Below are 25352 nucleotides of genomic sequence, written 5' to 3' on the forward strand. Positions count from 1 at the left end.
TCTGGAAGTGGTTGACCGGAAACCAAGCCGGCGATTGTACGAAAGTTTATTGCAGCGAGATCTATAAAGGACGGAGGGGAGTTGAGGTCTTTGGCGGAAGAGATAATATAAGATTGTGCCTTTGTACGATCACACTCTTTTGAGTAATATTTTTCGAAGTAGTATCATTTCGGTTGAGGTGGTATAAAGGTGTATTATGGGGATGCGTTTTATCTAGGTTTATGCTAACTGGGATGTCACGTGTGTAAGACACATCCTCGGGGACACGCTTTCACGGGATTCTGCTGAGTCGGATGTCACTGGGGTAAAGCGTATCCCCAAGGACGCGCATTCCATTAAATGTAATAATTGTCCATCCGTTTTCCCCCAATTACCTTATATAAACCCCCCAACCTCTTATTCTTCACACCAAAATCATCTTCTCATCTCTTATATAACTCAAATTCTCCAACTATTTGAGTTTTAAATTTCTTATTAGTGGTAAGAAATTTATTTTTAAGTTAGTATCTTTTTAAATAGTTTTTATATTTTATAGTAATATGATTATATAAATATTATTTTTTATTAAAATAATATTTATATAATTATTATTTATTTAAATTTATTAATTAATTATTTTTTGTGCTAATTATATTTTTTTGTCTACAGTTATAATGGAAAGTGAAATGCTGCTGCGATTGGATACAAACCACATCTCCAGACATTTTAATGATATAATAATATTTTTTTATAATTAATGTTAATATTTATTATTATTTTTAATTTAAATTTATAATGAATTTATATTAATTATAAATTTGTATAATGCATATTATTTAGGAAACTGATCGTATTTAAGAGACTTTTATTAAAAACCCACGTATACCGACACCGCAACGTATTTTGCAATATTTTTCTTCTGCCGGGTTCGGGTATATTGCAACAATTATTGGCGGTTGTAAACTCGAACCTGTCATAATTTCTACATTGATTGAGAGGTGAAAGCCCAAGACACACACATTTCATTTTCCATGTGGAGAGGCTACAATTACATTGGAGGATGTCTCTATGCATCTGGGGCTTCCCGTCGATGAGAATATTATGTGTGGTATGCGGATGATGATTGGCAGTCAATGTGCATGGAGTATCTTGGAGTTGTTCAGCTAGAGTTTAATGGAGGTAGAATAACATTATCGTGGTTGAAAGCTAATTTTGAAGTTCTGAATGAAAATGCTTCAGATGATGAAGTAAAGGCATGTGCTCGGGCTTATATTCTACGAATCATTGGAGGAATATTGATGCCTGACAAATCTCGCAACCAGGTGCATTGTATGTGGTTGTAGCATCTGATTGATTTTGATGATGCTGGAAGATATAGTTGGGGCGCTACAGTTTTGGCATTTCTCTTTAGATAAATGTGTTGTGCGATAAATTATAAGAAAACTGCTATCGGTGGATGTCTCTTGCTTCTGCAATCATGGCGTGGTTCCACATGCCTTTCTTATGCCCGATCGTCAATGAACCATACGTATTCCCCTTATTATTGAGGTAATTTTCGAACTAAATTTTGATTTAAATATTTTTAATTAAATAGGGTGATATTTAGTTTATATTATATTTCATAGGTGGTCGATGAAAAGAAAGAACCATAGAGATATACCTACTGGACTAGAGGAAATCCGTTTACTTATTGATAAAAAAGCTAGGTCTGGGTATGTTTTGAAATATGTTTAAATATGAATATTTAAATTTAAAATGTTAGATATAATTAGAATGTTATATTTATTTGAATTGTATATTTATATTTCAGTTTCAGTGGATACCTTATACGAGCGATGAAGTAAATGCTTGCATCCCACCCCACCTGAGTGGGTCATTAGAGGTTTGGATGTCAATTGTACATCTTATTTGTTATGCTATTATTGAGTGGCATCCAGTTGATCGCGTGCTCTGTCAGTTTGGTTGTACGCAATATATTCCTGGAGAACTTAGGAATTTAGACGACATGCATAACATCGATAGACGAGGCAAGAAAGAGGTTAACTGGGTGGTGAGACACAGAGATTGGATTGCGCTTTGGGAGAACCAGTATGCACAGTTGACCCCTCGACAATTTTACGCTAAAACTGGTTATATGGTTACGGATAACTATATGGACTAGTTTAATGAAAATGGAAAGTCGTTTCTACTTTCGGCGGAAGCACGATGTTTAACATTTTTAGGCACCGAGAGAGACGTCCACCATCTCAATATCATCATCCCCCGACTCGTGGATGGAGAGAAGGCGCTATCGGTTCTGCATCAGTCCCACCATAACATCCCTATCAACCGATGATGATGCCTAGCCCTCCAGTTCAGATGCCATCTCCTCACGGGTATATGCCAAACCCACCAGTTTATATGCCATCTCCGTAGGGTTACATTCCTAGCCCGCCAGGTTACATGCCTAGGCCGCAGGGTTTTATGACACCATATGGAGGTGCATATACGACTATGTTTAATGATCCATCATATGGTTCATATGCATCTTATTTGGCTGGTGGTCATTCTCCACATACACCTCAACCTCTATCTGGATCACATACATCGATGTCAATGTTTTCACACTTTTCTCAATTTTCTATGAGCGGTGAGATTGTTAGTAGCACTCCTCCAGGGTCGTTATTGTAACACCCAACCCGTACCCGACCCGAATACGAGTATGAGGTGTCACTTTGACTTTTCAAACCTTGACACTTAAAGAAAAACCCCGAGAAATTTAAAACTTTGTTTAAAACAAATTACTTTAATTTACATAAAAGAGACCACAAAATACAAACTCAATCAGAGTGCTAATAATTAACGACTTATTACATGCCAACACTTTATACACACCAAAATACATACTTTGTCGATTACTTCTGATCTGAACTTCTAGTAGTGATGCTATCGTTGCCACTTCTATTACTGATCTTCTCGTTTCTTGGTACCTACGTGTAAATCACTTACACGCTAAGTCATAGACTTAGTGAGGCAATACATAAACTTGTAACAATAATTTCATGAATATGCATTCTTATCATTTGATCATAACATTTCAATATGCATGCATATATTTCAATATGACATATATAAATCATGTCATGCACATGTGAAACTTACTTTCTTGTATCACTTTCACTTTAATTTATCTTGCAATTGTATTGCCCATGTATAATATTGAGAATAGAGGTATGTGAGTACATTGTGGTTGTGCACTAATGCTGTCACCACAGCTCGATAAATTCCCTCATGGGGCACCGAACATTCGTTCAGTATTGATATTTGTCCCGAAGGACCACATGATATGTCCCGAAGGACCACTTGAATATGTCCCGAAGGACCACGTGATATATCCCAAAGGACCACTTGAACCCTCGACTCTTGGCATGCCAACTATACCTATAACTCTCGTATCATATACTATGGGCATTTTTTATGAATATATTTCTCATTACTTGTTCTTTCTCTTCTGTCACATACCACATGCATGTGTAACCATGTATTTCATATCATATCACATGTATCATGTATTGCATATTCATATGTCATTTCATATATACACATAGCTTATTTCATTTCACATTGGTCATGTCTCATAGCATATATCACATATGCATATAATCAGGCATATCATATCATATATCTTATGTTTTATGCTCTTATGATTATGCATATCATGTATTCATGTACATATAAAAATCACATATCAAATAACATTTTAGGAGTCACTTCTTACCATAGTAACTCCATCATTGGCTCATCACAAGCCAATATTCGTTCAATAATATAATTACAATTAAAATTGCACTCACCTTAGCCTTGTTTGATTTGAATCAATTATAATCCTTTGATTATTCCAGAACTTGTTTAGGCTCAATATCTACATAAATATAACATTTCAAAACAACTATCAGAAGCCTAAACCTTAAACTTGATGTTAACAACTTAAGCCAGATTATTGAACCAAATTTCATTTTTCCTTTAGGGGGAATCGATACCCCCTAGACATTCTTGAAATTTTCTTTCAAGAGGGGGAATCGATTCCCATTCATAGGGTATCGGTTCCCTCTACCCAGAAATTGTATTTCAATCCCGAAAATCATCAATTCTTCCTTCAATTCTTCTATATTAAGCGCTTTTCATGACATTAAACTCAACTACCATTACTTAAACCAACTTATATCCATGAAAATCATCTATAACTTCAAAATCCTATCCTTCATATAATTCAAGAATCATACTAAATTTTCCATGTTATCCAAACTTAATTCCAACACTTCTATCTTCTTATTCTCATAGATGACAAGTCAAATTCAACTTAAAATTCAACTTATCAACTCTATTTCAAAATTTCATTCAAAAACTCAAAATCTTTAATCTCTCATATACCTTTCATCTTGTTGTTTTAGAACAAATTAAGCTTTCCTTAAGCTTAATTATCATCTAGTGATCATAACCCAACTTTTAAAACAACAAATAAGCAATAAAATAGAAAACTCACCTTTGCTGTGGCTTTCTCTCGTATGGAAGAACAAAGAGGAGACGAATAGATATTCTTCTTATCCCTTTCCCCGTATATATCCTCAACATAACACAATTTAATCATTTAATGGTTAAAAGACCATTTTGCCTTTAATTCTTTGGATAATTACTATAAACTTTTAGGAAATATTTCCGAACAAATCATTACACTATTCAAATATCCTACTTCAATCACCAAACTCTGAAGTTTTACAATAAAGTCACTAACCTGTATTTTGGGATGTTACAGTTATTTTATACATGCCCTTCAGCGTCATCTACAACACCAGCCGAAGAAAATACCGATGATGATGATGATAGTGAAGATGAAGAGATTGAAGAACAAGTTCCATGAAGAAATCCTCAGCGAAATAGACAACCACCGCCATGTGGAACTCATTCGAGAAGACGACATCGGTGATCCAGTTGTGGACAAATGCGTATGACGGGGGGGGGGGGTATCGCTATGGTCATATGACAACCAACTTGGCTGAAGCAATAAATTCAACCTTAAAGGGGGCGCGTTATTTACCAGTCACGACGTTGGTCAAAACGACTTATTTTCGTTTGGGTCAACTCATTACAAAGCTCGATGGACAAGCTCTTACTTGGATGTAAAACATCCATATTTACCACCCAAGACTAGTAGTTGATTTACAGAAAAAAGTGGTTGCATCAAATGTGATGTTGGTTACAAATTTTTCTCATACCCGTGAATTGTTTCGTGTAACCAAAATGCCACGTCCGCTGCAAGGGATTAAAACTAACTCTTTCAGAGTTAATTTGCAAGAGAGGTGGTGTGATTGTGGTTTCTTTCAAGCACTCAAATATCCATGCTCTCATGTCATTGTAGCTTGGTCATATTCGCATTTAGACTACAAAAATTATGTTGATCCCGTATACCAACTTTCACAAGTATTCAAGATATATGAATTTGAGTTTCTACCCATAGGAAACGAAAGAGACTCAGATGAGATTCAAACTTGGCTTACAATTGTATCAGATCTACTGCTATTGAGGGACTCAGGTCGTCCAAAATCTACTAGAATACATTGTGATATGGATATTCGGGAGAAGTCAACAAAACAAAAACAATGTGGGCATTGTAGAAACATCGGACACAATAGAAAAAAAATGTCCAGCTCTGTTATCATCACATAACCGTTAACCCTTATGTAATTAATATTCTATTTAAATGAATGTTTTTGTTTATAATATTTAAATGTAATTGTATTTTCTATAATTTCTCAATGTATGAACACCTAAATATTTTTTTTAATTTTTATTTAAAAATTATTTTATGATATTTATTTAATATAATAATTAATATTATTTATTATAAAAATTAATTATTAATTTTAAAATATTATAATAATTCCACATTCTAAGTAGAGAAAAAAATATTAAATTAAACAAATTAAAAGTTATAAAAAAATTTATGTATACGATGACACATTTCATGTTCTGATTGGAGGATTAAATTTATTAAATTAAATTAAAAGTAAAACTAAATTAATAAAATATGTAAGTATTGAAGATTAAATGTGTAATTATATTAATTTTATTAACTTATGCATCAATATTTTCGTTAAATATTGATTAACATATGACTAGATTGATAACATTTAAATAATTAAGTGATAAAATTAATAGATCGATAATCAAAATAAAAAAATAATAGATATATAACCATACGTGTAATATTATAATTTCATACATTTTTCCTATAACTACAATAAGATCAAAGCTGGTTTTCATCTATTGTTTCATCCGATTAATATCGCGTGGAATGGGTGAATGCCAAAGTCCTTGAAACATATAACACTAAAATCTAAATTCACTCTACCTTTAAGACACATTTAAAAAATACATTCGATAATTCTTAAATTAAAACCGAAACACTTTACATAATATATTAATAATTTATAATAACAATAAAAATAAAATCTTTATTATTAAAAAAAACATCAGCGTGATATCCGACTCAACAGAACCCATATAAAGCGCATCCCCGGGGATGCGCCTTATACGCGTGGCATCCCAGTCAACATAAACCCAGGTAAGGCGCATCCCCAGGGATGCGCCTTTGTGCCACCTCAATCGAAAGGATGCTACTTCGGGAAATATTGGTCAAAGGGTATTAGAAAGGGAGAATTTCGACGAAAAGATGTCAATTTAGTCAAATCGCCCTATCTCTATGGTCTATGCAACGTTGAAAATTTAATTATCGATAATTAATTTAAATTACTGTTTGAATCAGCTTTTGAAATAAATTTTTGGGTAAACTACATCCATGATCACTATTGTTTGGGTCGGTATTCTTTTTTCACTACTGATGTTTGGAAAGTTATAAATTGATCACTAACGTTATCATTTGTTACGAAATGATCACTTAACGTTAACAACCGTTAATGTGACGAAAAATTTATGCGACACGTTAATATAATTTTTTATCACTGTTTGACCATTATTTTGATCAACCCTTCTCCTCCATCTCCACTCTCTCATCTTCAATTCAATCAGGTTAGGGATTTTGGGACTGAGCCTGTTAAACCCAATCTCTAACCTTATTGAATTGTCGGTTTTTGAAAAAAAAAACTTTGGGGATTGAACCTTGTGAGCTCTCATGGTGTTTACTTCTCACTATCTAATTTAAGCCAGAGAGTTAAGAAATTGGACATAGAAAAAGCCAAGGTGTTCCTGGAGCTAAACAAAGAAGAAGCGGAGAGCGTTTCACGGCTTATTATTCACCCTTACAGAGTCATCTTCGAGGGAAGATTCTACGAAGATTTCGTCGTGCATGGCATCCTTGTAGATAGGTGGAGCTTGGCTTCGTTTACTACACCTTCAAGGTCCCTTATCGCCTCACCGTAAGCTATTCAAAATCTCCATCTGAAATCCTGTGAAATTAGAATCATATGAAATCTGGATTCATTTTGTTTGACAATAAATTAAATCTGGCAGGATAAAACTGGAAATTTAGTTGCAAGTGCTGTTGTAAATCTTGTCGATGAAGTTGGAGTGACTATTGTTCAGGTCAAAGGTCTTAGCCTTACAATGAATGTTTCAGTCGACATGTCCATCTCGTTTCTCAGAACTGCTAGGCTCAATGAAGAATATCTGTCTTTTAATGTTATGAGTTACTTTCAATAATCCCACTATATACATATATTTGATAATCGGTTCAGGTAGTCCAAGATTATGACCATGGCTACTGTTTCTTCATTTAGACAGGGACATTAGGTATTGATTGTTAGATAATTTAATTATATGATCCTTTTTAATACGACCTCAAAGGCGATTTGCAGGATGAGTTGGAGATTATCTCAAAGGTATTAGGACGAAGAGGAGGTTATGCACGAGCACTTGTTTGGTGATGTAGGGGGATCCGAGACAGATGATGCTGAGCTGTCAGATTGCACGTTGATGGCGCTGAGATACCATAAGTTGGCAGATCAGCGCAAAGACGGGAATTGATTGTGACATGTTCCTCATTGGGGTCGTTTTGAGTATGTTTCAGTCTTTTGGCCATAACTTTGGCTACAGGTGTCAGAATCACGCATAAGACCCCAATCCGGAAAGCTCTTTTCGACGCGCACGCTCTCCACATCGAGCTACGCTCCATGTGGCCTTTTTTTCAACCTCAAATTCTGCCATTTTCCCCTCCGAATCACTAGATTTAGTTATTTTTTACTATTTATGGTAATATTTCGATTGTTAATTAGGAAGTCAATTTAAATCCGATTTAGGCCGGATTTTTGGGAGATTGCTTATTTTATTTCGAATTTCAATTTAGAGTGATTTTTGGAAAAATTCGAATAAAGACGATTTTTTTGCTATAATAGTCCGGCTTGTGGACTGCTTTTTGCATAGTTTTGATTTTATAATATTTTATTAAACCCTAGAGACTTTTTCTCTGGTTTTTGGGCGAATTTTCTCTTGTGAATCGTCTGTCGGAGCTAGCCTACAGGATAATCACTATTCTGTCTGGCGTCATTTGGTTAGAAACAAAGAGAGAGTAGGTCAAAATAATGGTCAAATAGTACAAAAAAATTATATTAACATGCCACATCAGCTTTCTGTCAGCCACAATAATAATTGTTAACATTGTGCAAAATAATGGTCAAACAATAACGTTAGTGATCGATTTTTGACTTTTCAAATATCAATGGTGAAAATGAATACTTACCTAAAACACAGTGACCATTGGCGTAGTTTACACTAATTTTTTTTTTGAACATGTGTTATACGTTTTAGTTTTATTTTCATTATCCTTATCAATAATATTAGCCACCTCACTGAGGATAATGGTAGAACACTGTCCTAAGTTCCTTTCCCCTTGCCATTGTCTACAGTTTATCTACAACAAAGTGGCAAATGATCTCGTTACCCAGTCTCTTTGAATCAACTCATGGATCCTGCTAACTATCGCACAACCGTCTCTTTCCTGGCCGACATTGTGAATGATCACAACCGCCTTTGCACAATCTATCTCTAACACAACTTTCCTAAATCCGAGATTCCATGCATGGATCAAGGAATCATGGATTGCTCACAGTTCAGCCGAGAGCACAAAACATATACCTAAGCTACGAGCAAACCTTAAAATCCAAGCTCCTTGATGATCTCGTAGCACTCCCCCCCGCAAAAGCCATGTTCATTCTTCCACCAACCACATCATCAGTGTTCACCTTAATCCAACCCATGGAAGGTCGACTCCACCACGCATTAGACTTGCGTAGCGCCATTCTGCTGTGATCTGGAATTTTTACTCACCAAAATTTCATTTTAATTTAAATCTGATACTTTGCTTTATAACATCATCCTTCTCTACATAGTGGGGCTGAAAAAGAAGGCTACACTGGCACTTCCAAATATTCCAATACACAGTAACAAAAAGAATATTCCAATTGCTATTATTAAGAGGGAAATTACCTTGGCCTTTCACATTCATCATGATCCACTCCTCATGGGGCATCGAAAGGAACAATTGAAGTTTATTTTCATTGATCAACCTGCGCCATATATTAGTGGCGAATGTGCAGTGGCGTGAAACGTGGCTTGAATCTTCCTCACCAGCCTGACATAACGAGAATCTGCTAGACATGGCAATATGTCAACGGTACCTTTCCATGTTGGTTAATAATTTTCTATGAAAGGTTAACTAAAGAAAGGTTTTAATTCTTTGTGATACTTTCAGCTGCCACACAACCTTTCAAGGCGCATTATTCCCAATTGGAATATTTAGAGACAAAGCACAGTATGCTGACTGAACCGTGAAAGCATGATTCGTTTCTCGTCTTCAAACCGGTATATCCTTGGCGAGTCTTGAACTAGGAGAATAAATAGCAGCTATACAGCAGCACACCCATTCTGGAACAAACGCTTTTAGTTTTTCCCAATCCCAATCTTTAGTCGGCGTGGTTGTAATACCTCAAATTACGGGTTAGTAGTTTCGGGTTTACCCGAGAGGTAAGTAAACCATGTGAAATTATAAATTAAGTTGTTGGGCTTAATTGGGTTGGCTTTGGGCCCTATTAGTCACAAAAAAAGAATTTTTTAATATAAAATAAAATGCAAAGGACCAAAAGTGCAATTAGACCATTGAATATTTTGGAAGCTGATTTTAGGATTTTTATTGGTGTTTTGGACGTGGGTTCTCATCCCATCTCCTCTTCTTAGATTCTTCTTCTTCATTTCTCTTCTCCTTCTCTCCTCCAAGTCTCCATAGCTTCAAGAGTTGGAAAAATGGTGGAAAATCAACCAAAGTAAAAAAGGAGACTGATTGATAGAAAAAGGAGCTTCATTTTGGGTTTCTAAATTCAAGGTAGTGTATTTTTAATCCTTTGGAGTATTAAGGTTTCATAAATCTATGGTTTTTGCTAAGATTTTGTGATTTGAGTATTTTAGGGTTCATCTTTGATTTCTCAACCAAATCACGTTTTAGGTGTTAATAATATGTTTAAATGATGCCTTAAGACCCTGAATAACTTACTAAAGCTTTTGAATAAGTTTAGAAACCAACCCATGTTGTTTGGGATGATTCTTGAGTGATTCCCGAGCTTAAGCAAGTCATTCTCAGAAAAAGGATCGATCCCTCAACCAAAGGGATTGATCCCAAAGTATCTGTCTAGCAAAGGATCAATCCCATTCCAAAAAGATCGATTTCTCAGGAGAAAATATCGATCCTTTTTTTTTGAAAGGAACGATTCCTTGAGAAAAATGATCGATCCCTTGAAAGAAATGATCGATCATTCTCTGTTCTGCTCGATGGAAAAGGATGCATTTGCATTCATTAAAGGTACTAAGCGTTATTGAATGTTGTTTTGACCCGTTTAAGGTTTGTTAGATCTAATGTCGATTCGTAATAGTAAGACTTAGTCCGTGAGGGACATAAATGATCAAACATACCTAAAGACACTCGTAGGAGTAGTTTACATCGAGTGTAACCATATTAAGCGTAATACACCAAAGTATCTTCAATCAATGACGTATACAAATAGTTGGGACCAAAGATCGTTACAAGAGATATCCGATAAGTAATACGATGAATATGTCAGATTCAGTATTAACAAAAAGTATGGGGCTTCGAGAATGTCAGTGAACTGGGAATGGATAAGTCGTTTCACTACTTCAAGGGTGGGAGAAGTACAATAAGAGTGTTAGGAGTGTTATAACCTAGTAATGAACTTGATTCAGGTATTGAGCTAACTAGTGATTCAGTTAGTGAACAACAAGCATAATTGCGAGAAAATCGTGAAACGCTTAGAGATCTCTCTGAAGTTAGAGATCACTAAAATACCCTTTAAGTGCTAATTAACCTTTCCTTAACATCCTAGGTGAGAAGACGAACGAGATAGTTCAGGTGAGAGAAAATGACCTCACCTAACTTCAGCAAGATCGATAACGAGTAATTAAGCTACTTTGATTTCTTTAGAGGGGCATCGACTAACGTGTGTTAAGGCGTAAGCTATAGAGAAAGACTTATAATAATAACGAGATAATCATAATTGTGTGATAACCATAAGTACGTTAGCAGAACTACACATCTTGCAAAATGCGATATACCAAGATCTCGCACCCTGCAACACGCATTATTTGAAATCGCGTCTTGACACCCGCGAGGTTCTTAATCAATAAAAAAACCACAATTCAGTATTAGCGAACAACCACTCAACTAAAATGTCGATAAGAGAAAGCCTTACTACTTTGGTATATTAGAATGGTGAAATGATAGGTGATGTATATCTCGGTGTCGTGTTTGAGTCCGTACACACTATGACAATAGCACTACCAACAAAGTTAAGGTATAACAAGTTAATGAAGGAAGTGAAGAAAAATGTCTCACATGCTTATGGTACAAAATTGTTACCCTTGAAGTAACGACTACCGACATCGTTAGAACCATTAACGTACACGATATACACCATTGAGGATAATAGTGATGTGAATATGATGGTCGATGCTCACTTGCAATATTCATTTGGAGGGTCGATGGAGTTGTGTGCATTGTTTTCTGATGCTGATGATGGTACCAATATGCCAAGTTAGAGACGAGCGGAGTTCGGCTTTGATCCAACTGTTGAAAGTCCGACGAAAAATTTGAGAAACGACTTCAATTTGTTAAGCACACACAATACACATAACGATTTTGGTGTATCGTCGTCTTCAATGCCAAGGCATTCATGCGTTGCTAGATTTGAGTTTTACTTGAACATGCCACCATGCACCTATGCAACAATCCACATTTAATTGGTTCGATGATTTCTCATCTGGACAATATTCAACGTAAATCCCTTCTGCGGATAACGTCTCAACACATATGGGGAGACATTCTTTTACTGGTGTTTGTAACATTGATCTTGGGGAACCAGTTCGTGAGCGGTCTCGTGATCGACAAACATATGCAGTGGCAGCTAACTTTGATTTAAACGAGGTTGAACTATTTCACTTTGAGGGGGATCATTCTGACGAAGAACCAATAAGGGAGCCTGACCCCGATGGTGATGAGTTAGGCCCCTTCTATGAAGAACCAGAAGACCTTGACATGCCACCAAAAGCATAAGACAACATAGAATACGACCAGGCTACAACGGTTCCACATGCTGCAATGTTTATTTCTTATTAACAACTACCATCACACTTTACAACAATTGATATGGAAGGATTCAACGCTCCAGAATTTTCCCAATTCTCAAACATTGAGCAATACAATCAACGTAGTGATGGTGATCTCTATGTTGGAATGATTTTCAGGTTAATATAATGTTTTAATTTTTCAATATTTATTTTGATTTGTTTAGTAAGTTGGCAATTTTATTTTCTCTTTTCACGAATGAGTTTTAAGACAAAAGAATAAGTTGTGGTTGTAATCAATAACTACAACATACGTCACTCTGTCACGTCAACTGTGAAAAAAACTGATACGAATAAGTACATCGTTGAATGTCTCCACAATAAGCATGGATGTAATTAAAGGGTTCATGTATCACGATTAAAGATGATGAACAACCTTTGGAAACTCATAAAATACGTCCAACCACATACATACACCGCTGACATCCTGAATCAAGATCATCATAACTTGGATGTGCACGTGCTTTCTGAAGCCTTCATTCCATTGCTCAAATCAAATCCACGTGTTACGATTGCGACATGCATTGCTTCAGTTACATCGCTATACGGGTACAAAGTTGACTACCACAAGGCATGATATGCAAGGTATCGGGGTCTAACAAAAATTATTCGAACAATGGGATGAATCATACAATGAATTGCGGTCAGGGCTTAAATTGATGCAGAAACAAATTCCGGGAACAATTGTGAAATTGGAAACAATCCAGACGTACAAAAATGATCGTGTTGTACAATGTGTATGCCAATTCTACCGACTCTTTTGGACTTTTCCACAATGCATTAATGCATTCCGACATTGCAAGCCGGTTGTTCAAATCGATGACATTTGGTTATATGTTTGATACACTCAAATAATGTTATTAGCAGTTGCACAAGACAACAACAGAAAAATTATTCCCATCGCCTTCGCAACTGTCGAAAAGGAAGGTATCAACTCTTGGGAATTCTTTCTTACGAACTTTCAAACACATGTTCTATCACATGTGATACATGATAGAGATGGTGGGATTTGTCTTATTTCTGGCAAATGCGTTAGTATCAAATACGCACTCCAACGTATGGGCCCGTCTTGCCAACCCCCCTAATATTTATCACCGATACTATTTACGACATATTGCCACAAACTATTTACAGAAGTTCAAGATTCAAGATGAACATCTAATGGTGCTTCGAATGGGTACATATTTCACCCTTTTCGGTTTACCATATCTTTAAAAAATTATTTCAAATTAATTGTTCCACCTTTTATTGATAGATTACACACAGTCCGTACGTGAGTTTGAGGACATGATGCAGGAACTGAGACACATGAAATCTGAGGGCTTCAACTACCTTACTAGAACCACAAAGGAGAAATGAATTCGATAATTTGATGGGGGTAGACGGTATGGTCACATGACAACGAACTTGGTTGAGGCAATAAATTCATCACTCAAGGGAGTGCACCATTTGCCTATCACATCCGTTGTCAAAACAACATATTATCGACTGATAACTCTTTTCACAACCTTGGGAAGACAAACAACTGGCTGGATGGCAGGTGGCCACCAAATCCACCCAGACCTCCTCTGAAAGTTACAATCATTTCAGCACCATTCCAACGCAATGAGTGTCATATGCTTCTCTCGCAAAATGTCATTATTTCGTGTATCAGAATTTACGAGGACATTGGAAGGAATGCAACACAACACATATGTGGTTAATTTACGAGAAAAAAACATGCGAGTGCGGATTCTTCCAAACTTTCAAATACTCATGTACGCACACCATTGCTGCTGTTGCTTCTGTCCGAATACTCTATATGAGATTTGTTGATCGAGTTTACTTACTTGGAATATATTCAAGGTTAATGAATATGAGTTCCCTCCCATTGAAAATGAATGGGATCTGGATGAAGCTAATGATGAACCTACAATACGGCTAGATTATTCACTACGACGAAAAAAATCAGTCGTCCAATGTCAACTCGGATTTTTTGTGACGAGGATTTGGTCGAACATCAAGAAAGAATAGGACAACCGAAATTATGCTCTATATGTAAGAATCCCGGACATACGAAGAAAATGTCACAATCGCTCAGACCCATGTATCAATTAAATGAGGTTGTTTTCATTATTTATTTTTTAATTAACAACACATATTTCTTAGTTTTCAATTTCTTTTGATTTCTTCATGCACCAAATCATGTATTCCAACCTTTTCCAACACGATTTTTACCCCATTAAAATATCTCGTTTGTGGCCAAATTAGCTTTAACATAAATATAAGTTGCAATACTATACCTCTAAGCATATAAATTCTGAAATCACTCATATTTACAAGCAAATAATAACACTCTAATATGTCTATCAAACCATTTTTTTCTTCTTCCTTCACAAAACCATGATTTCTAACAATTTTCAACGTCATTTTTACCCTGCTTGAAATGTTTTATATATGATGATATTATAGTCACCTTAAAGATAAATTGCAACACTACGTGTTTATAATTAAATTTTAAAAAAAAATCAATTTCCCACTTGAAAATAGTTTTCGAACAAGGCTATGGACACTAAAGGGGGTTAGGGACTCCGAAAGAACCTCAGGCTTTGCATGCCACGAGGTCCCCTATAAATCTCGTGATATTTTGGATCATAAAGGCTACATCGTGCTTCGTAATGAGTGAGGTCATTTTTATTCAATTGTTTTATTGGCTTACCTAAAAAATACAACCACGTCGGACGTATCTCGCTTGTTGGAGGGTGCGATGAGTTAACACGTGTTTTGCAGGCTGCGAGGTTGTCCTATATGGACAATTTAAGGGTTATTCTTTCAAATAATCTCTAGAGGATCTTATTTATGTAAATAATTATTTATTTGAGGTTTTTAAAATAAATTTGCCCCTCAACCAATCATATTCATAGTACCACGTGCACTTTGGACACCGCCGACAACCTATGACTTCATCCACGTAGATTTGCTTTTCTTTCACCCCTTTTATAGGATGTGTGAACCTATATTATAATATAAATAAATGTGATCAATTAATCATACTAGATGAACAATAATATCAACATATTATTCCCTTTGCTATAATTATATATCTTTCAAAAATAAAAGTTTTAAAAATTGTATGGATTAGTTGGAGGCTTGGAGCTTATGTCCTCAAATTATGCTCTAGATTTAGATTGGTCATCTTACTTCAAAATATTATAACCGAGTTTTTGAAGTATAAGTCTCGTATAAATTATATTATTAAGTCATTTTAATTGTCAACTTATACGTTAATTATTAGTTTGGATATGGAGTAGATCATATTTAAATTAAAAAGATTTAAATTTAAATACACGATAATTGAATATGTGCTAATTGAATGAAGATATACATCAGAAAATATATCATTTTTCTAAATTTTAATGATATTATCTAGTTTTTGGCACATGAATGTCATTACCAGTGTTTAAAATCTTATATATATTGCACAAATCAAGTGGGCTAAGTGGTAAAGGAATTGTTGTTTTTCCTTGAGGATCCGAGTTCGAGCACTATAGATGTTAAGGGTATGAACGATCAATGTCGAAAAATTAAAAGTTATCTTGAACATATATTACCTTTTACTTACCCAAGTTTAATAAAAAAAATCTTATCCATGTTAAATTTGAGCTATAACTGAATACCAAAATTGATTACTATGTTGGTGAAACAGTGAAAGGACCATTTTAATGCAATTCCAATGTTGTAGACTCAATTAAAACATATTAAAATTAAAGGTCGATTAACATCTGTGCACTACTTTGAGGATGCCTAATGAAATTAACCCTAATTTTATTATAGGTTATTAAGTTAGTAGAATGACTTAATTGATATAATACTAATGCGTGTTAAGCACTCAATCAAAATGTTTTAAAGTTTGAAGACCAATTTAAAACTTGAGATATAGTTTGAGAACGTCCAATCTAACGTGATTATCTGTGACTTTTTTTGTTATTTAATATCGCATTTCCATTCCCCGAGCTTTCTATAAATTGGAGAAATTTGGCCCTCTTATCTTTGATCTTTATTCGCTACCCGATTCTTCCTTGTTTTGCACCCACTCTTCTCCTAGCTACCTGCCGTTCTTTTATCTACTCTCCCCCCTCCCTCCCTCTCTTTATCTATATATTTCCAGCCCTTGTAGTTTTATCCATAAGCCTAACCAGTAGAAACAGAGATTTGTGAAATCAATGGGAGACTCTTCTGCTTCATACATCCACCTGGTAATAAGTAAACAATTAATTAAGCCTGTTAATTTCGTATTTCCACTTGTAATTTTCATCTCTATATTTTGTATGCAGGTACAGCATCTTATAGAAGAGTGTTTGATATTCAACATGAGCAAAGAAGAGTGCATGGAAGCTTTATCTAAGCACGCCGACATTATACCAGTCAAAACTTCAACAGGTTCTCAGCTGACCCACCCTTTTTTCTCTCTTTATTTTATTGCAGATTATAAGCTTACATGCACTGTAATATTTATTATATGATGTGTATGATTTTGGTTTTTCAGTTTGGAATGAATTGGAGAAAGAGAACAAAGAGTTCTTTGAGGCTTACATAAGGGGCAGAGGTCAGAAATCAAGTGAGAGAGAGAAAAGGCAAAGGATTCAGAAGAGGCTTAATGCTATCACGAAGGATTCAGAATAATACGAACGAGTAGAAAATGACGTCGCAGGAAGAGAATGAAGAATTGTATAACTCAACAGTAGTTGGGAAGTGCGACGGCATGTGAGAATGTGGGAGCAGTATATGAACAAAACGGGATTGCAGGAGGTGATGGCACGTTCGACAAACGTGGCACTGCCCTATTTGTTTACTTTTGTATTGGTGTCGTTTTATGTAACCCCACTTTTCTCTTTGGTCCTTTGCACATTTAAGAACTATACTAAATGCATGTATAGAAATAAATAAAAGATGTTTAATTAAAAAGGCCGACTTGGGGACCATGTTATGTTATAAAAGGGACGACTGCGTGTGTCTATTATCAGAGTCCCAAGGGTTTTTTGGGGGGTTTTGGAGCAATAGAAATCGCTTTATTCCATGCCCATCAAACAACCTTTCTCTGCCTTCGTATTATTTTGTGGTGTCGAAGTATGCGGTGGAGAAAACCTACTTCGCCTTTTTACGCTGATATGAGTTGGCCCACCCAACCCATTTGCCAACCACCTCAAGTATGCCGTGTTAGCTTAAAAACACACAAAATGAACTTTTCACATGCATGCATCAAATATTATCCGAAAGAGTTAATCTAAAAGTAAGTATTTAAAATATATTCTTAAAAATATTTTAGTCTATAAAATTTTTTTTACGAAAAATAGGTGTCTAATATTTTTTTCGCTACACTTTTCTCTGTTAAATAACAAGTTTCACGTCTTGATAATTTTGATAATTTATTTGAAAAATAAAAATGTTTTTATTAAAAAATAAATATATTATTTAAAAAAATATTATATACCCATTTTTAACGAAAAATTTATTTAGATACTAAAATATTTTTCAAGACATAATTTAGATACCTATTTTTATATTAAGTTTATCTAAATTCATTAAAAATGTTATTCAAATTTCTAAAATATTTTAATTCACTCAAAAGAAAATCAAAGATAACATTTCACTTGAAGAGGTTATCATCTCCCTAGTAGGTCAAAGATACTTTAATACAATATTATTCCCATCATCAAAGTGCGAGGCTAGGCTTGGGAATGTCAGATGATGACCATTATTTATCTGGGCACCATGAATGTGGAGCAAGAGTACTTAAAGTTAAACAGTTAAAAATTATTTTTAAATTAATATTTTTATATTAATATTAGATTAATAAAAAATTAAGATTTAATTTTATAATTTGTCTCTTATATTAATTTTTAGTGTTATGACTTATCTAAATCTTTTGTATTGTTGGCGTTATGTCGTAATTTTAATATATTGAAAATTATAAAACGAAGAAAGATTATATTTTTCAGGTGAACGTGGACATTTCGTTCTCTTTAATAGAACAAATGGTGAACACAATACATATAGTTTTTTTATTATCACATGTTAAAAAAATTTATTTGTACGATCTTAATCATTAAAAATTATCTATCTTGTATATTTTCTTCCATGCTATTTTTTAATGACAAATTTTCATTTTGTTTTTTGCATGTAAATATGAAGGTTGACGGTTACTTGAAAATTATTATAAGTGGATTAGTAACGTAGAATAAAAAGAATGAAATGATTATTTTTTATTGATTAAAATTATTAATCATATGATAAAAGAGAATTTATGAAATATTTTGTGAGATTTTTACTTTTTTTATTTGTCAATCATATCGTAAGGGCCAAAACTCTATTATACGAGCAGTTGGGGTTATTTTTCATCTCCCCCTACTTCTCGCTCCCTAACCCTAGTTGTATCGTCCTTGTCTGGCCTTGTAAAGTATATAGGTACTATATTAGAAGATTAAATAAATATATATTATATTGAACATTTAAAAGATGTATATATTACATTAAAATGATAAAGTATATAGGTAAATCTGTCAATTTCCCTTTTAGATTCTAAATATTATTATCTTATGTATACTATATATAATATCAGTGATTAAATTTGGTGTTAGAAGTTCAGGGATGAAATTAAAATAAAATTATAATTATTGTATTTGACATTTAAAAAAAATACAGTTACTACATTTGGGCTAATGTGCATTATCTCATTTAAAAATTTAATCGTATATAATAGGAAATTAATGGATTGGGCACCTTGATGGCTCAAGCTAAATTGGACAAATAATCATTGGGCCTCAATCACTAAATCCAACTACGGAAGACGCCGTCGTTTTCATGAAAAATACCTTAAATTCTGGATATCCTCGTTGATTGAAGGGTCCCCTTCGCCCTCTGCGTTATCATCAATCAGGGTTTTAGACAAAAAGAGAGAGAGAGCAAAAACTCTCTCTTTTCACTAAGAAATGGAGTCTCTTTCTAAAGTGAATTGCCGTCACCAAACTCTTCATCTCTCTTTCAATCAGTACCGACCGTATTTCGCTAAACCCGCGTCATCTGTCACCTTCAGAACTTCATCGTCATCATCGTCGTTCAAATTACCGTCTATCAGAGCTTCATCTTCCTCGTCATCTCCGTTGTAACGCGCTTCCACCAGAAACCTGCGCTCGCCGCCGCCACAACTGTAACACCCACGGTGGAGCCCTCCTCAACGGACTCGAATATTGCGTTGGAAGACCAAGAGAAAAACTTTGAGGAACACTTGACAGTGAACCCAAACGACATTGAAGCTCTACAGGCACTCATGGAGGTCAGAATCAAATCGAAGAAACTTCCACAAGCTATTGAAGTTATCGACCGTTTGATTGAGCTTGAACCCGAAGACGATGAGTGGCCAATGCTAAGAGCACAAATTCTTAGCTACAGTGGCGATTACGCTCAAGCCAAGAACGAGTTCGAAGGGATAATAGCTAAAGACCCAGCTCGAGTGGAGGCATTTCACGGCCTTGTAATGGCTTATTCGGAGTCAGGTCAGAAATTGAAAGAGCTGGAAAAAAGAATTGAAGGGGCAATGGAGAAATGCAAGAATGAGAAGAAAAATAAAGATTTTAGAGACTTTAAGTTATTGATTGCTCAAATTCGGGTCATTGAAGGAAACCATTCGGAAGCTTTGAGGGTATATGAGGGCTTGGTTAAGGAAGAACCAAGGGATTTTAGGCCATATCTGTGTATGGGTATTATTTACTCCTTGTTGAAGAAGAAAGATGAGGCCGAGAAATACTTTGAAAAGGTTAGGAGACTTGTCCCTAGGAATCACCCTTATAGGGAGTACTTTGTTGATAATATGGTGGCAACAAAGCTTTTCTCTGAAAAGGCTGAGAGGGAAGGCGCTTGAAAGAGCGAATAAACATTTGCTTTGTTTATCATCATTGGAGCAAAATGGTGGTTTTTACAAAGAGGTGCCCTTTGTTTTGTTTTTAATTACCTTTCAATGTTTTTGCAACAGTTTGGATAGTAATTTGAAGTTACTTAGGTATTTACCGTTGTAATATGCATAATGATAAAAGGCTGATAATTGTGTTTGATCAGTCGTTTCTCCGCCTGAATTTTGCATGGACATCTTAGGAAGCTTGATATGCCTCTATGTTCAATTGATTTTTGCATTAAATGATTTTTCTTGGTTTAGTATGAGCTTTGCTGAGTTTTGGTGATATTCCCTCATAACATATCGAACTGAACCTTGGAGATGTCGTCAAATTCTTCCCTTATGAGGCTAATTCGTAGGAGTAGATGTGGTTCATGAAAGATATAATATATGGTATTGATATTTTCAATTTGAGGCAAGCATTTTAGTTCTTTTGTATGTATTGGGAGTCGATAATTATCGCAGTAGAGATTGCTTTGTAGTAGCTATACATGCTGATGTTACAGTAGTTGCTTTATCATGAGACTGCTGTGATAAATGAGAATTTGCTAGAATTGCTGGTATGGAAACAGGGATGCGCAATGCACACATTCTCTAATTTTGCCCAAAGAAGAAGCAAGAGAGGGTGAAAAGTAAGTGTTCATCTGTTGTATTTCTGTTACAAAAGGTAGGAAATTTGAAGTAGTTTTCGGTTTCTTTCTCCATGAAAAGGTATTCTCATCAAACTTCTTAACTTGCAACGGCTTCAGCCTTTGATGTTGTGGCATTTTAGGTTACATGTGTCAATTAGAAAATACCCCATAGACAGTATACCTAAAAAGAAAACGTAAATGCCTGTAAAATCTAGATATATAGGACTTTCAGAGAGTATACTTACAGGGGCCAGTTTATTTTCTTTTCTGGTGAGTTATGAGCTGCATGTGCGTATGAGATTAGAAGTTTTTGAAGGAATTCAGTGCAAAACATGATTTGAGCTCATGGCCGGTGGATCACTTTCATTTTAGAGTAGAGTTTATATATCGTGATTGGTAAGTTCTTGTATTACTTTGATTTAGAAATTTTGTTCTCCATTACCTTTCACCTTCTTTCTTTTGCAGCCTGGGCTGGCTAGTTTCCAAATATGTATTACAATGATGTGCATATCAATGCACATATTTGGTTTAGAATTCCTCGTGCTTATTAGGGGTGAATATTGATTGTTGAGTAACAAATTTCGAGTGATGAATCTTATTTTATACTTTATTTTTTAAATTTTTTTATTCGAGTCTAGTAGTTTGAGTTTCTGTTTAAATTTAATTGTAAATATTTATAACATTATGATACTATTTTATTTCAATTTAAATATTTTTATAACCCATAAACAGTATACATATTTTTTTCATATCTAATACATGTCATACAAAGTCGAGGGACTCGACTCAACTTGAAAAATGAATTCACTAATTATTAAATTTTTTTGAGTTACCCGAGTTCTATTTTATAATTCAATTCGAATTTAAAATTGTTTGACTTAATCGCTCAATAAGCCTCGTGCGGCCTTAGCTCCTTTTCGCCCCTTGCGATAGCTAAGTCAGCCTCACTCGAACTCGTGCTAGAGAAAGGGTTGGCAAGGAAACAAAGAAGAAAGGAAAGAACTTAGAGAGAAGTTGTTGAATGCTTGAATGCTTACAACTCTTGGATGATTTACAATGAGGATTCTACACCTTTATAGCATCCCACCTCCTCAATGGACGGTGGAGATTGATTTGATCCTACGGTAAGGAGAGATTCTCTAGAATTCTCCATTATTTCCTACCTAACATGGAAGACTCTAGAATGCTTCTAGAATAGTACAAGTCTTGAGTGTTCTAGAATAATCTACACTATTCTATCAACCTCCAAGACCAAATAAATGAGGATTCTACACCTATTTATAGCATCCCACCTCCTCAATGGACGGTGGAGATTGATTTGATCCTACGGTAAGGAGAGATTCTCTAGAATTCTCCATTATTTCCTACCTAACATGGAAGACTCTAGAATGCTTCTAGAATATGTACAAGTCTTGAGTGTTCTAGAATAATCTACACTATTCTATCAACCTCCAAGACCAAATATGGCCCAACATAGCCAAAATAGCCCAAAGTGTGGGGAAAAGGCCCAATTTCGTGACACTGGGCTGGCTAGTTTCCAAATATGTATTACAATGATGTGCATATCAATGCACATATTTGGTTTAGAATTCCTCGTGCTTATTAGGGGTGAATATTTGATTGAGTTGAGTAACAAAATTTCGAGTTGATGAATCTTATTTTATATTTTATTTTTTAAATTTTTTTATTCGAGTCTAGTAGTTTGAGTTTCTGTTTAAATTTAATTGTAAATATTTGTAACATTATGATACTATTTTATTTCAATTTAAATATTTTTATAACCCATAAACAGTATACATATATTTTTTCATATCTAATATACATGTCATACAAAGTCGAGGGACTCGACTCAACTTGAAAAATGAATTCACTAATTATTAAATTTTTTTGAGTTACCCGAGTTCTATTTTATAATTCAATTCGAATTTAAAATTGTTTGGGGACGGATTTATAAAATTATGAGTTGAGTCGAGTTGAATTGAAAAATTCAATTTTTTTTTAATTGAGTAAAGTTTTACTCACCTCTACCACAAATGCATATTCATGTACATATTTGCTTCACGAATATGCTTTGATTGTGTGGTTTGATGATGTACTTTATTAGTTGATTCAAATTGATAGTACTGTAAAGTGATTTTTTTAGTCACTTTTTCATTTTAGCGATGACTATTGTCATTTAGAATCTATTAATAATATTATAAAATGAAAAATAAATTATACGAAATAAAAGGATGAGTAGAAGATAGTTGAGAATAAAAGAGGCATATGATTCCTCCACTGCTTTCTCCTTACTTTGTTCAAAGCAACAGTGATTCTGATTCGGCTAACAATACCAAGTTCCATACGAACACTAAAATTCATCAGTTTCACGCCCAAAAGCAGTCTAATTTGTAAACAATTTTGAATTCAAAGATTAATAAGATGATTACATCATTTCTTGGTGGAGGCAAGAGGTGGTGTTGCAGTTGCAGATGTCTAGAATTGTGCATTCTTCACCTTTGAGACGCTAGCAAGTACTCTCGACGGCGTTACCTCTCCCATGATTGTCACCTTCTTCGCCTTGAAGTCAATGTTGAAGGACGCCACACCTTATCCAATCATTGCCTAGACAAATACTTCAATTCAACCCTTAATTAAATTGATTAAAACCAGAAATGATTAATACCTTCCATTCTTGATAGATGCTTCCACAGTTTTCCTTCACATCCTTTGCAGTGCAATGACACCCTTAAAACCACAACCTGAAATCAATTGAAAATTAGAATATTGTTACAGGTTAACCGAACTCACTGAGTAGTCAGAAAGAGAGCAAACCTGGTCTCTGGGAGGCTTCTGATTGAAAGAGGGGGAAGAGGATTTGGAAATGATGGAACGTTCTTGTGTTACAGCTTGAATCATCTTGTTTTCCTCAGCAGGAACCAATGCCCAAACTGGATCATAATCTGATAAAAAAACAGAATCACCCAAAAGATACCTTGAGGAACCAGGAGGGGTGACAAGATCAATCCCGTTGGCCTTTCCATTACCGGTTTCCTTCAACCAACTCTTCTTAGTTGAGCTCGTCTTCTTTTGGTCATTGGACTTGGCTGAAACAGACGGACAAGTCTTTTTATGATCATTTTTCGACTTGCTTGAAGAAGACCCTTTCCCATTCTTCCTCTGGTTGGAAGGCAAAGGATTTGTGTTGAACCGTTTAGCGTCTCGGATGATGGGATTATGGCGATCGATGGCTCGACCACCGAGTTGAATGGCAGATGACGAGGAAGAAGACGATGAGGCTGATTCATCCATGCTTAGATACATGGATGTTGAATGCGCGGAACATATCCATTCGTTTCAACAAAAAAAAAAATCTCTCTTTGAGTTAGGATATTGGTAGCACTCAAGTGTAACCAGTTGTTTAAAGAACCTGCATAATAAGGGAGTGAAAGAGGGCAGATTCCGACAAAAAGGTTGCTGCTGCTACTTCCATGTTACACGAACCTGCTATTCGATTTGTAATGTAAAGTGAGGTATTTGTAATTTGAAAAGAATTAAATATCAAATTCAATTCATTTTAGTCCAGTAAATCGATTTTCAATATTTGAATGTTAGTTAAAATTTAGAGTGGAAGTAATTTTTTTGAATTATCCTACATATAGGATTTAAAGTCAAAATTCATGGGGTTGGTTGAGGAAGAAGTAAAACGCCATATAGGATTTAAAGTTTGAGAAAGTAAAAGCGATATTCTTATACAACACATGCTGCCAGATATTTTGGAATTCTTTTTTAAACTATATAAATTCTCCTTCACAAATTTTGTGGAATCAGATGCTGCGAAAATGCCTCCCCTTTTACCACTTCTGGCTCAATTCAAGAGTTTTTATGCTATTCATGTCAAATTTTATTATTACTTGCTCTAATTATTATCTTTTTAAATTTCAGATGTGATCTCAACATTATTAAATTTTAAATACTTAAATGAGCAAATCGAAAAATGTATTACGTTACAAATTACGTATAATCCAAGATTTATTTTTTAATGACCCAAATTTAAGTAGCCATGTTTGTCAGTGTAAGATGATATTTATCTACTTTAGAATGTTTAAAAAATATAATATTTATGAATTCATCAAGTTACCTTAATGATAGAAGAG

At 34.8% G+C, this 25352-nt stretch overlaps 2 protein-coding genes and 2 pseudogenes across 2 annotated transcripts; 3 read left to right on the forward strand and 1 right to left on the reverse strand.

The window, feature by feature from the left end:
- Positions 1-1074: 1074 nt before the first annotated feature.
- On the forward strand, positions 1075-17442 carry LOC120128774. The gene is made up of 4 exons (XM_039146408.1): positions 1075-1087; positions 16847-16892; positions 16971-17076; positions 17183-17442. The coding sequence occupies exons 2-4, from the start codon at positions 16860-16862 to the stop codon at positions 17317-17319; spliced, it is 276 nt and encodes a 91-aa protein (XP_039002339.1). The 5' UTR covers positions 1075-1087; positions 16847-16859; the 3' UTR covers positions 17320-17442.
- Positions 6600-7898, forward strand: LOC120128619 (annotated as a pseudogene).
- A 2108-nt stretch (positions 17443-19550) lies between the features above and the next one.
- LOC120128735 lies at positions 19551-20737 on the forward strand (annotated as a pseudogene).
- Positions 20738-23504: 2767 nt separating this feature from the next.
- LOC120128736 (protein SODIUM POTASSIUM ROOT DEFECTIVE 1-like) lies at positions 23505-24670 on the reverse strand. The gene is made up of 3 exons (XM_039146364.1): positions 24031-24670; positions 23882-23957; positions 23505-23804 (listed from the first exon to the last, which is right to left on the reverse strand). Exons 1-3 carry the CDS (start codon positions 24517-24519, stop codon positions 23692-23694), a joined length of 678 nt encoding a protein of 225 aa, XP_039002295.1. The 5' UTR covers positions 24520-24670; the 3' UTR covers positions 23505-23691.
- Positions 24671-25352: the final 682 nt, after the last annotated feature.

Source organism: Hibiscus syriacus, unplaced genomic scaffold, assembly GCF_006381635.1.
Source record: "Hibiscus syriacus cultivar Baekdansim isolate YM2019G1 unplaced genomic scaffold, ASM638163v2 tig00110482_pilon, whole genome shotgun sequence".
NCBI lineage: Eukaryota > Viridiplantae > Streptophyta > Magnoliopsida > Malvales > Malvaceae > Hibiscus > Hibiscus syriacus.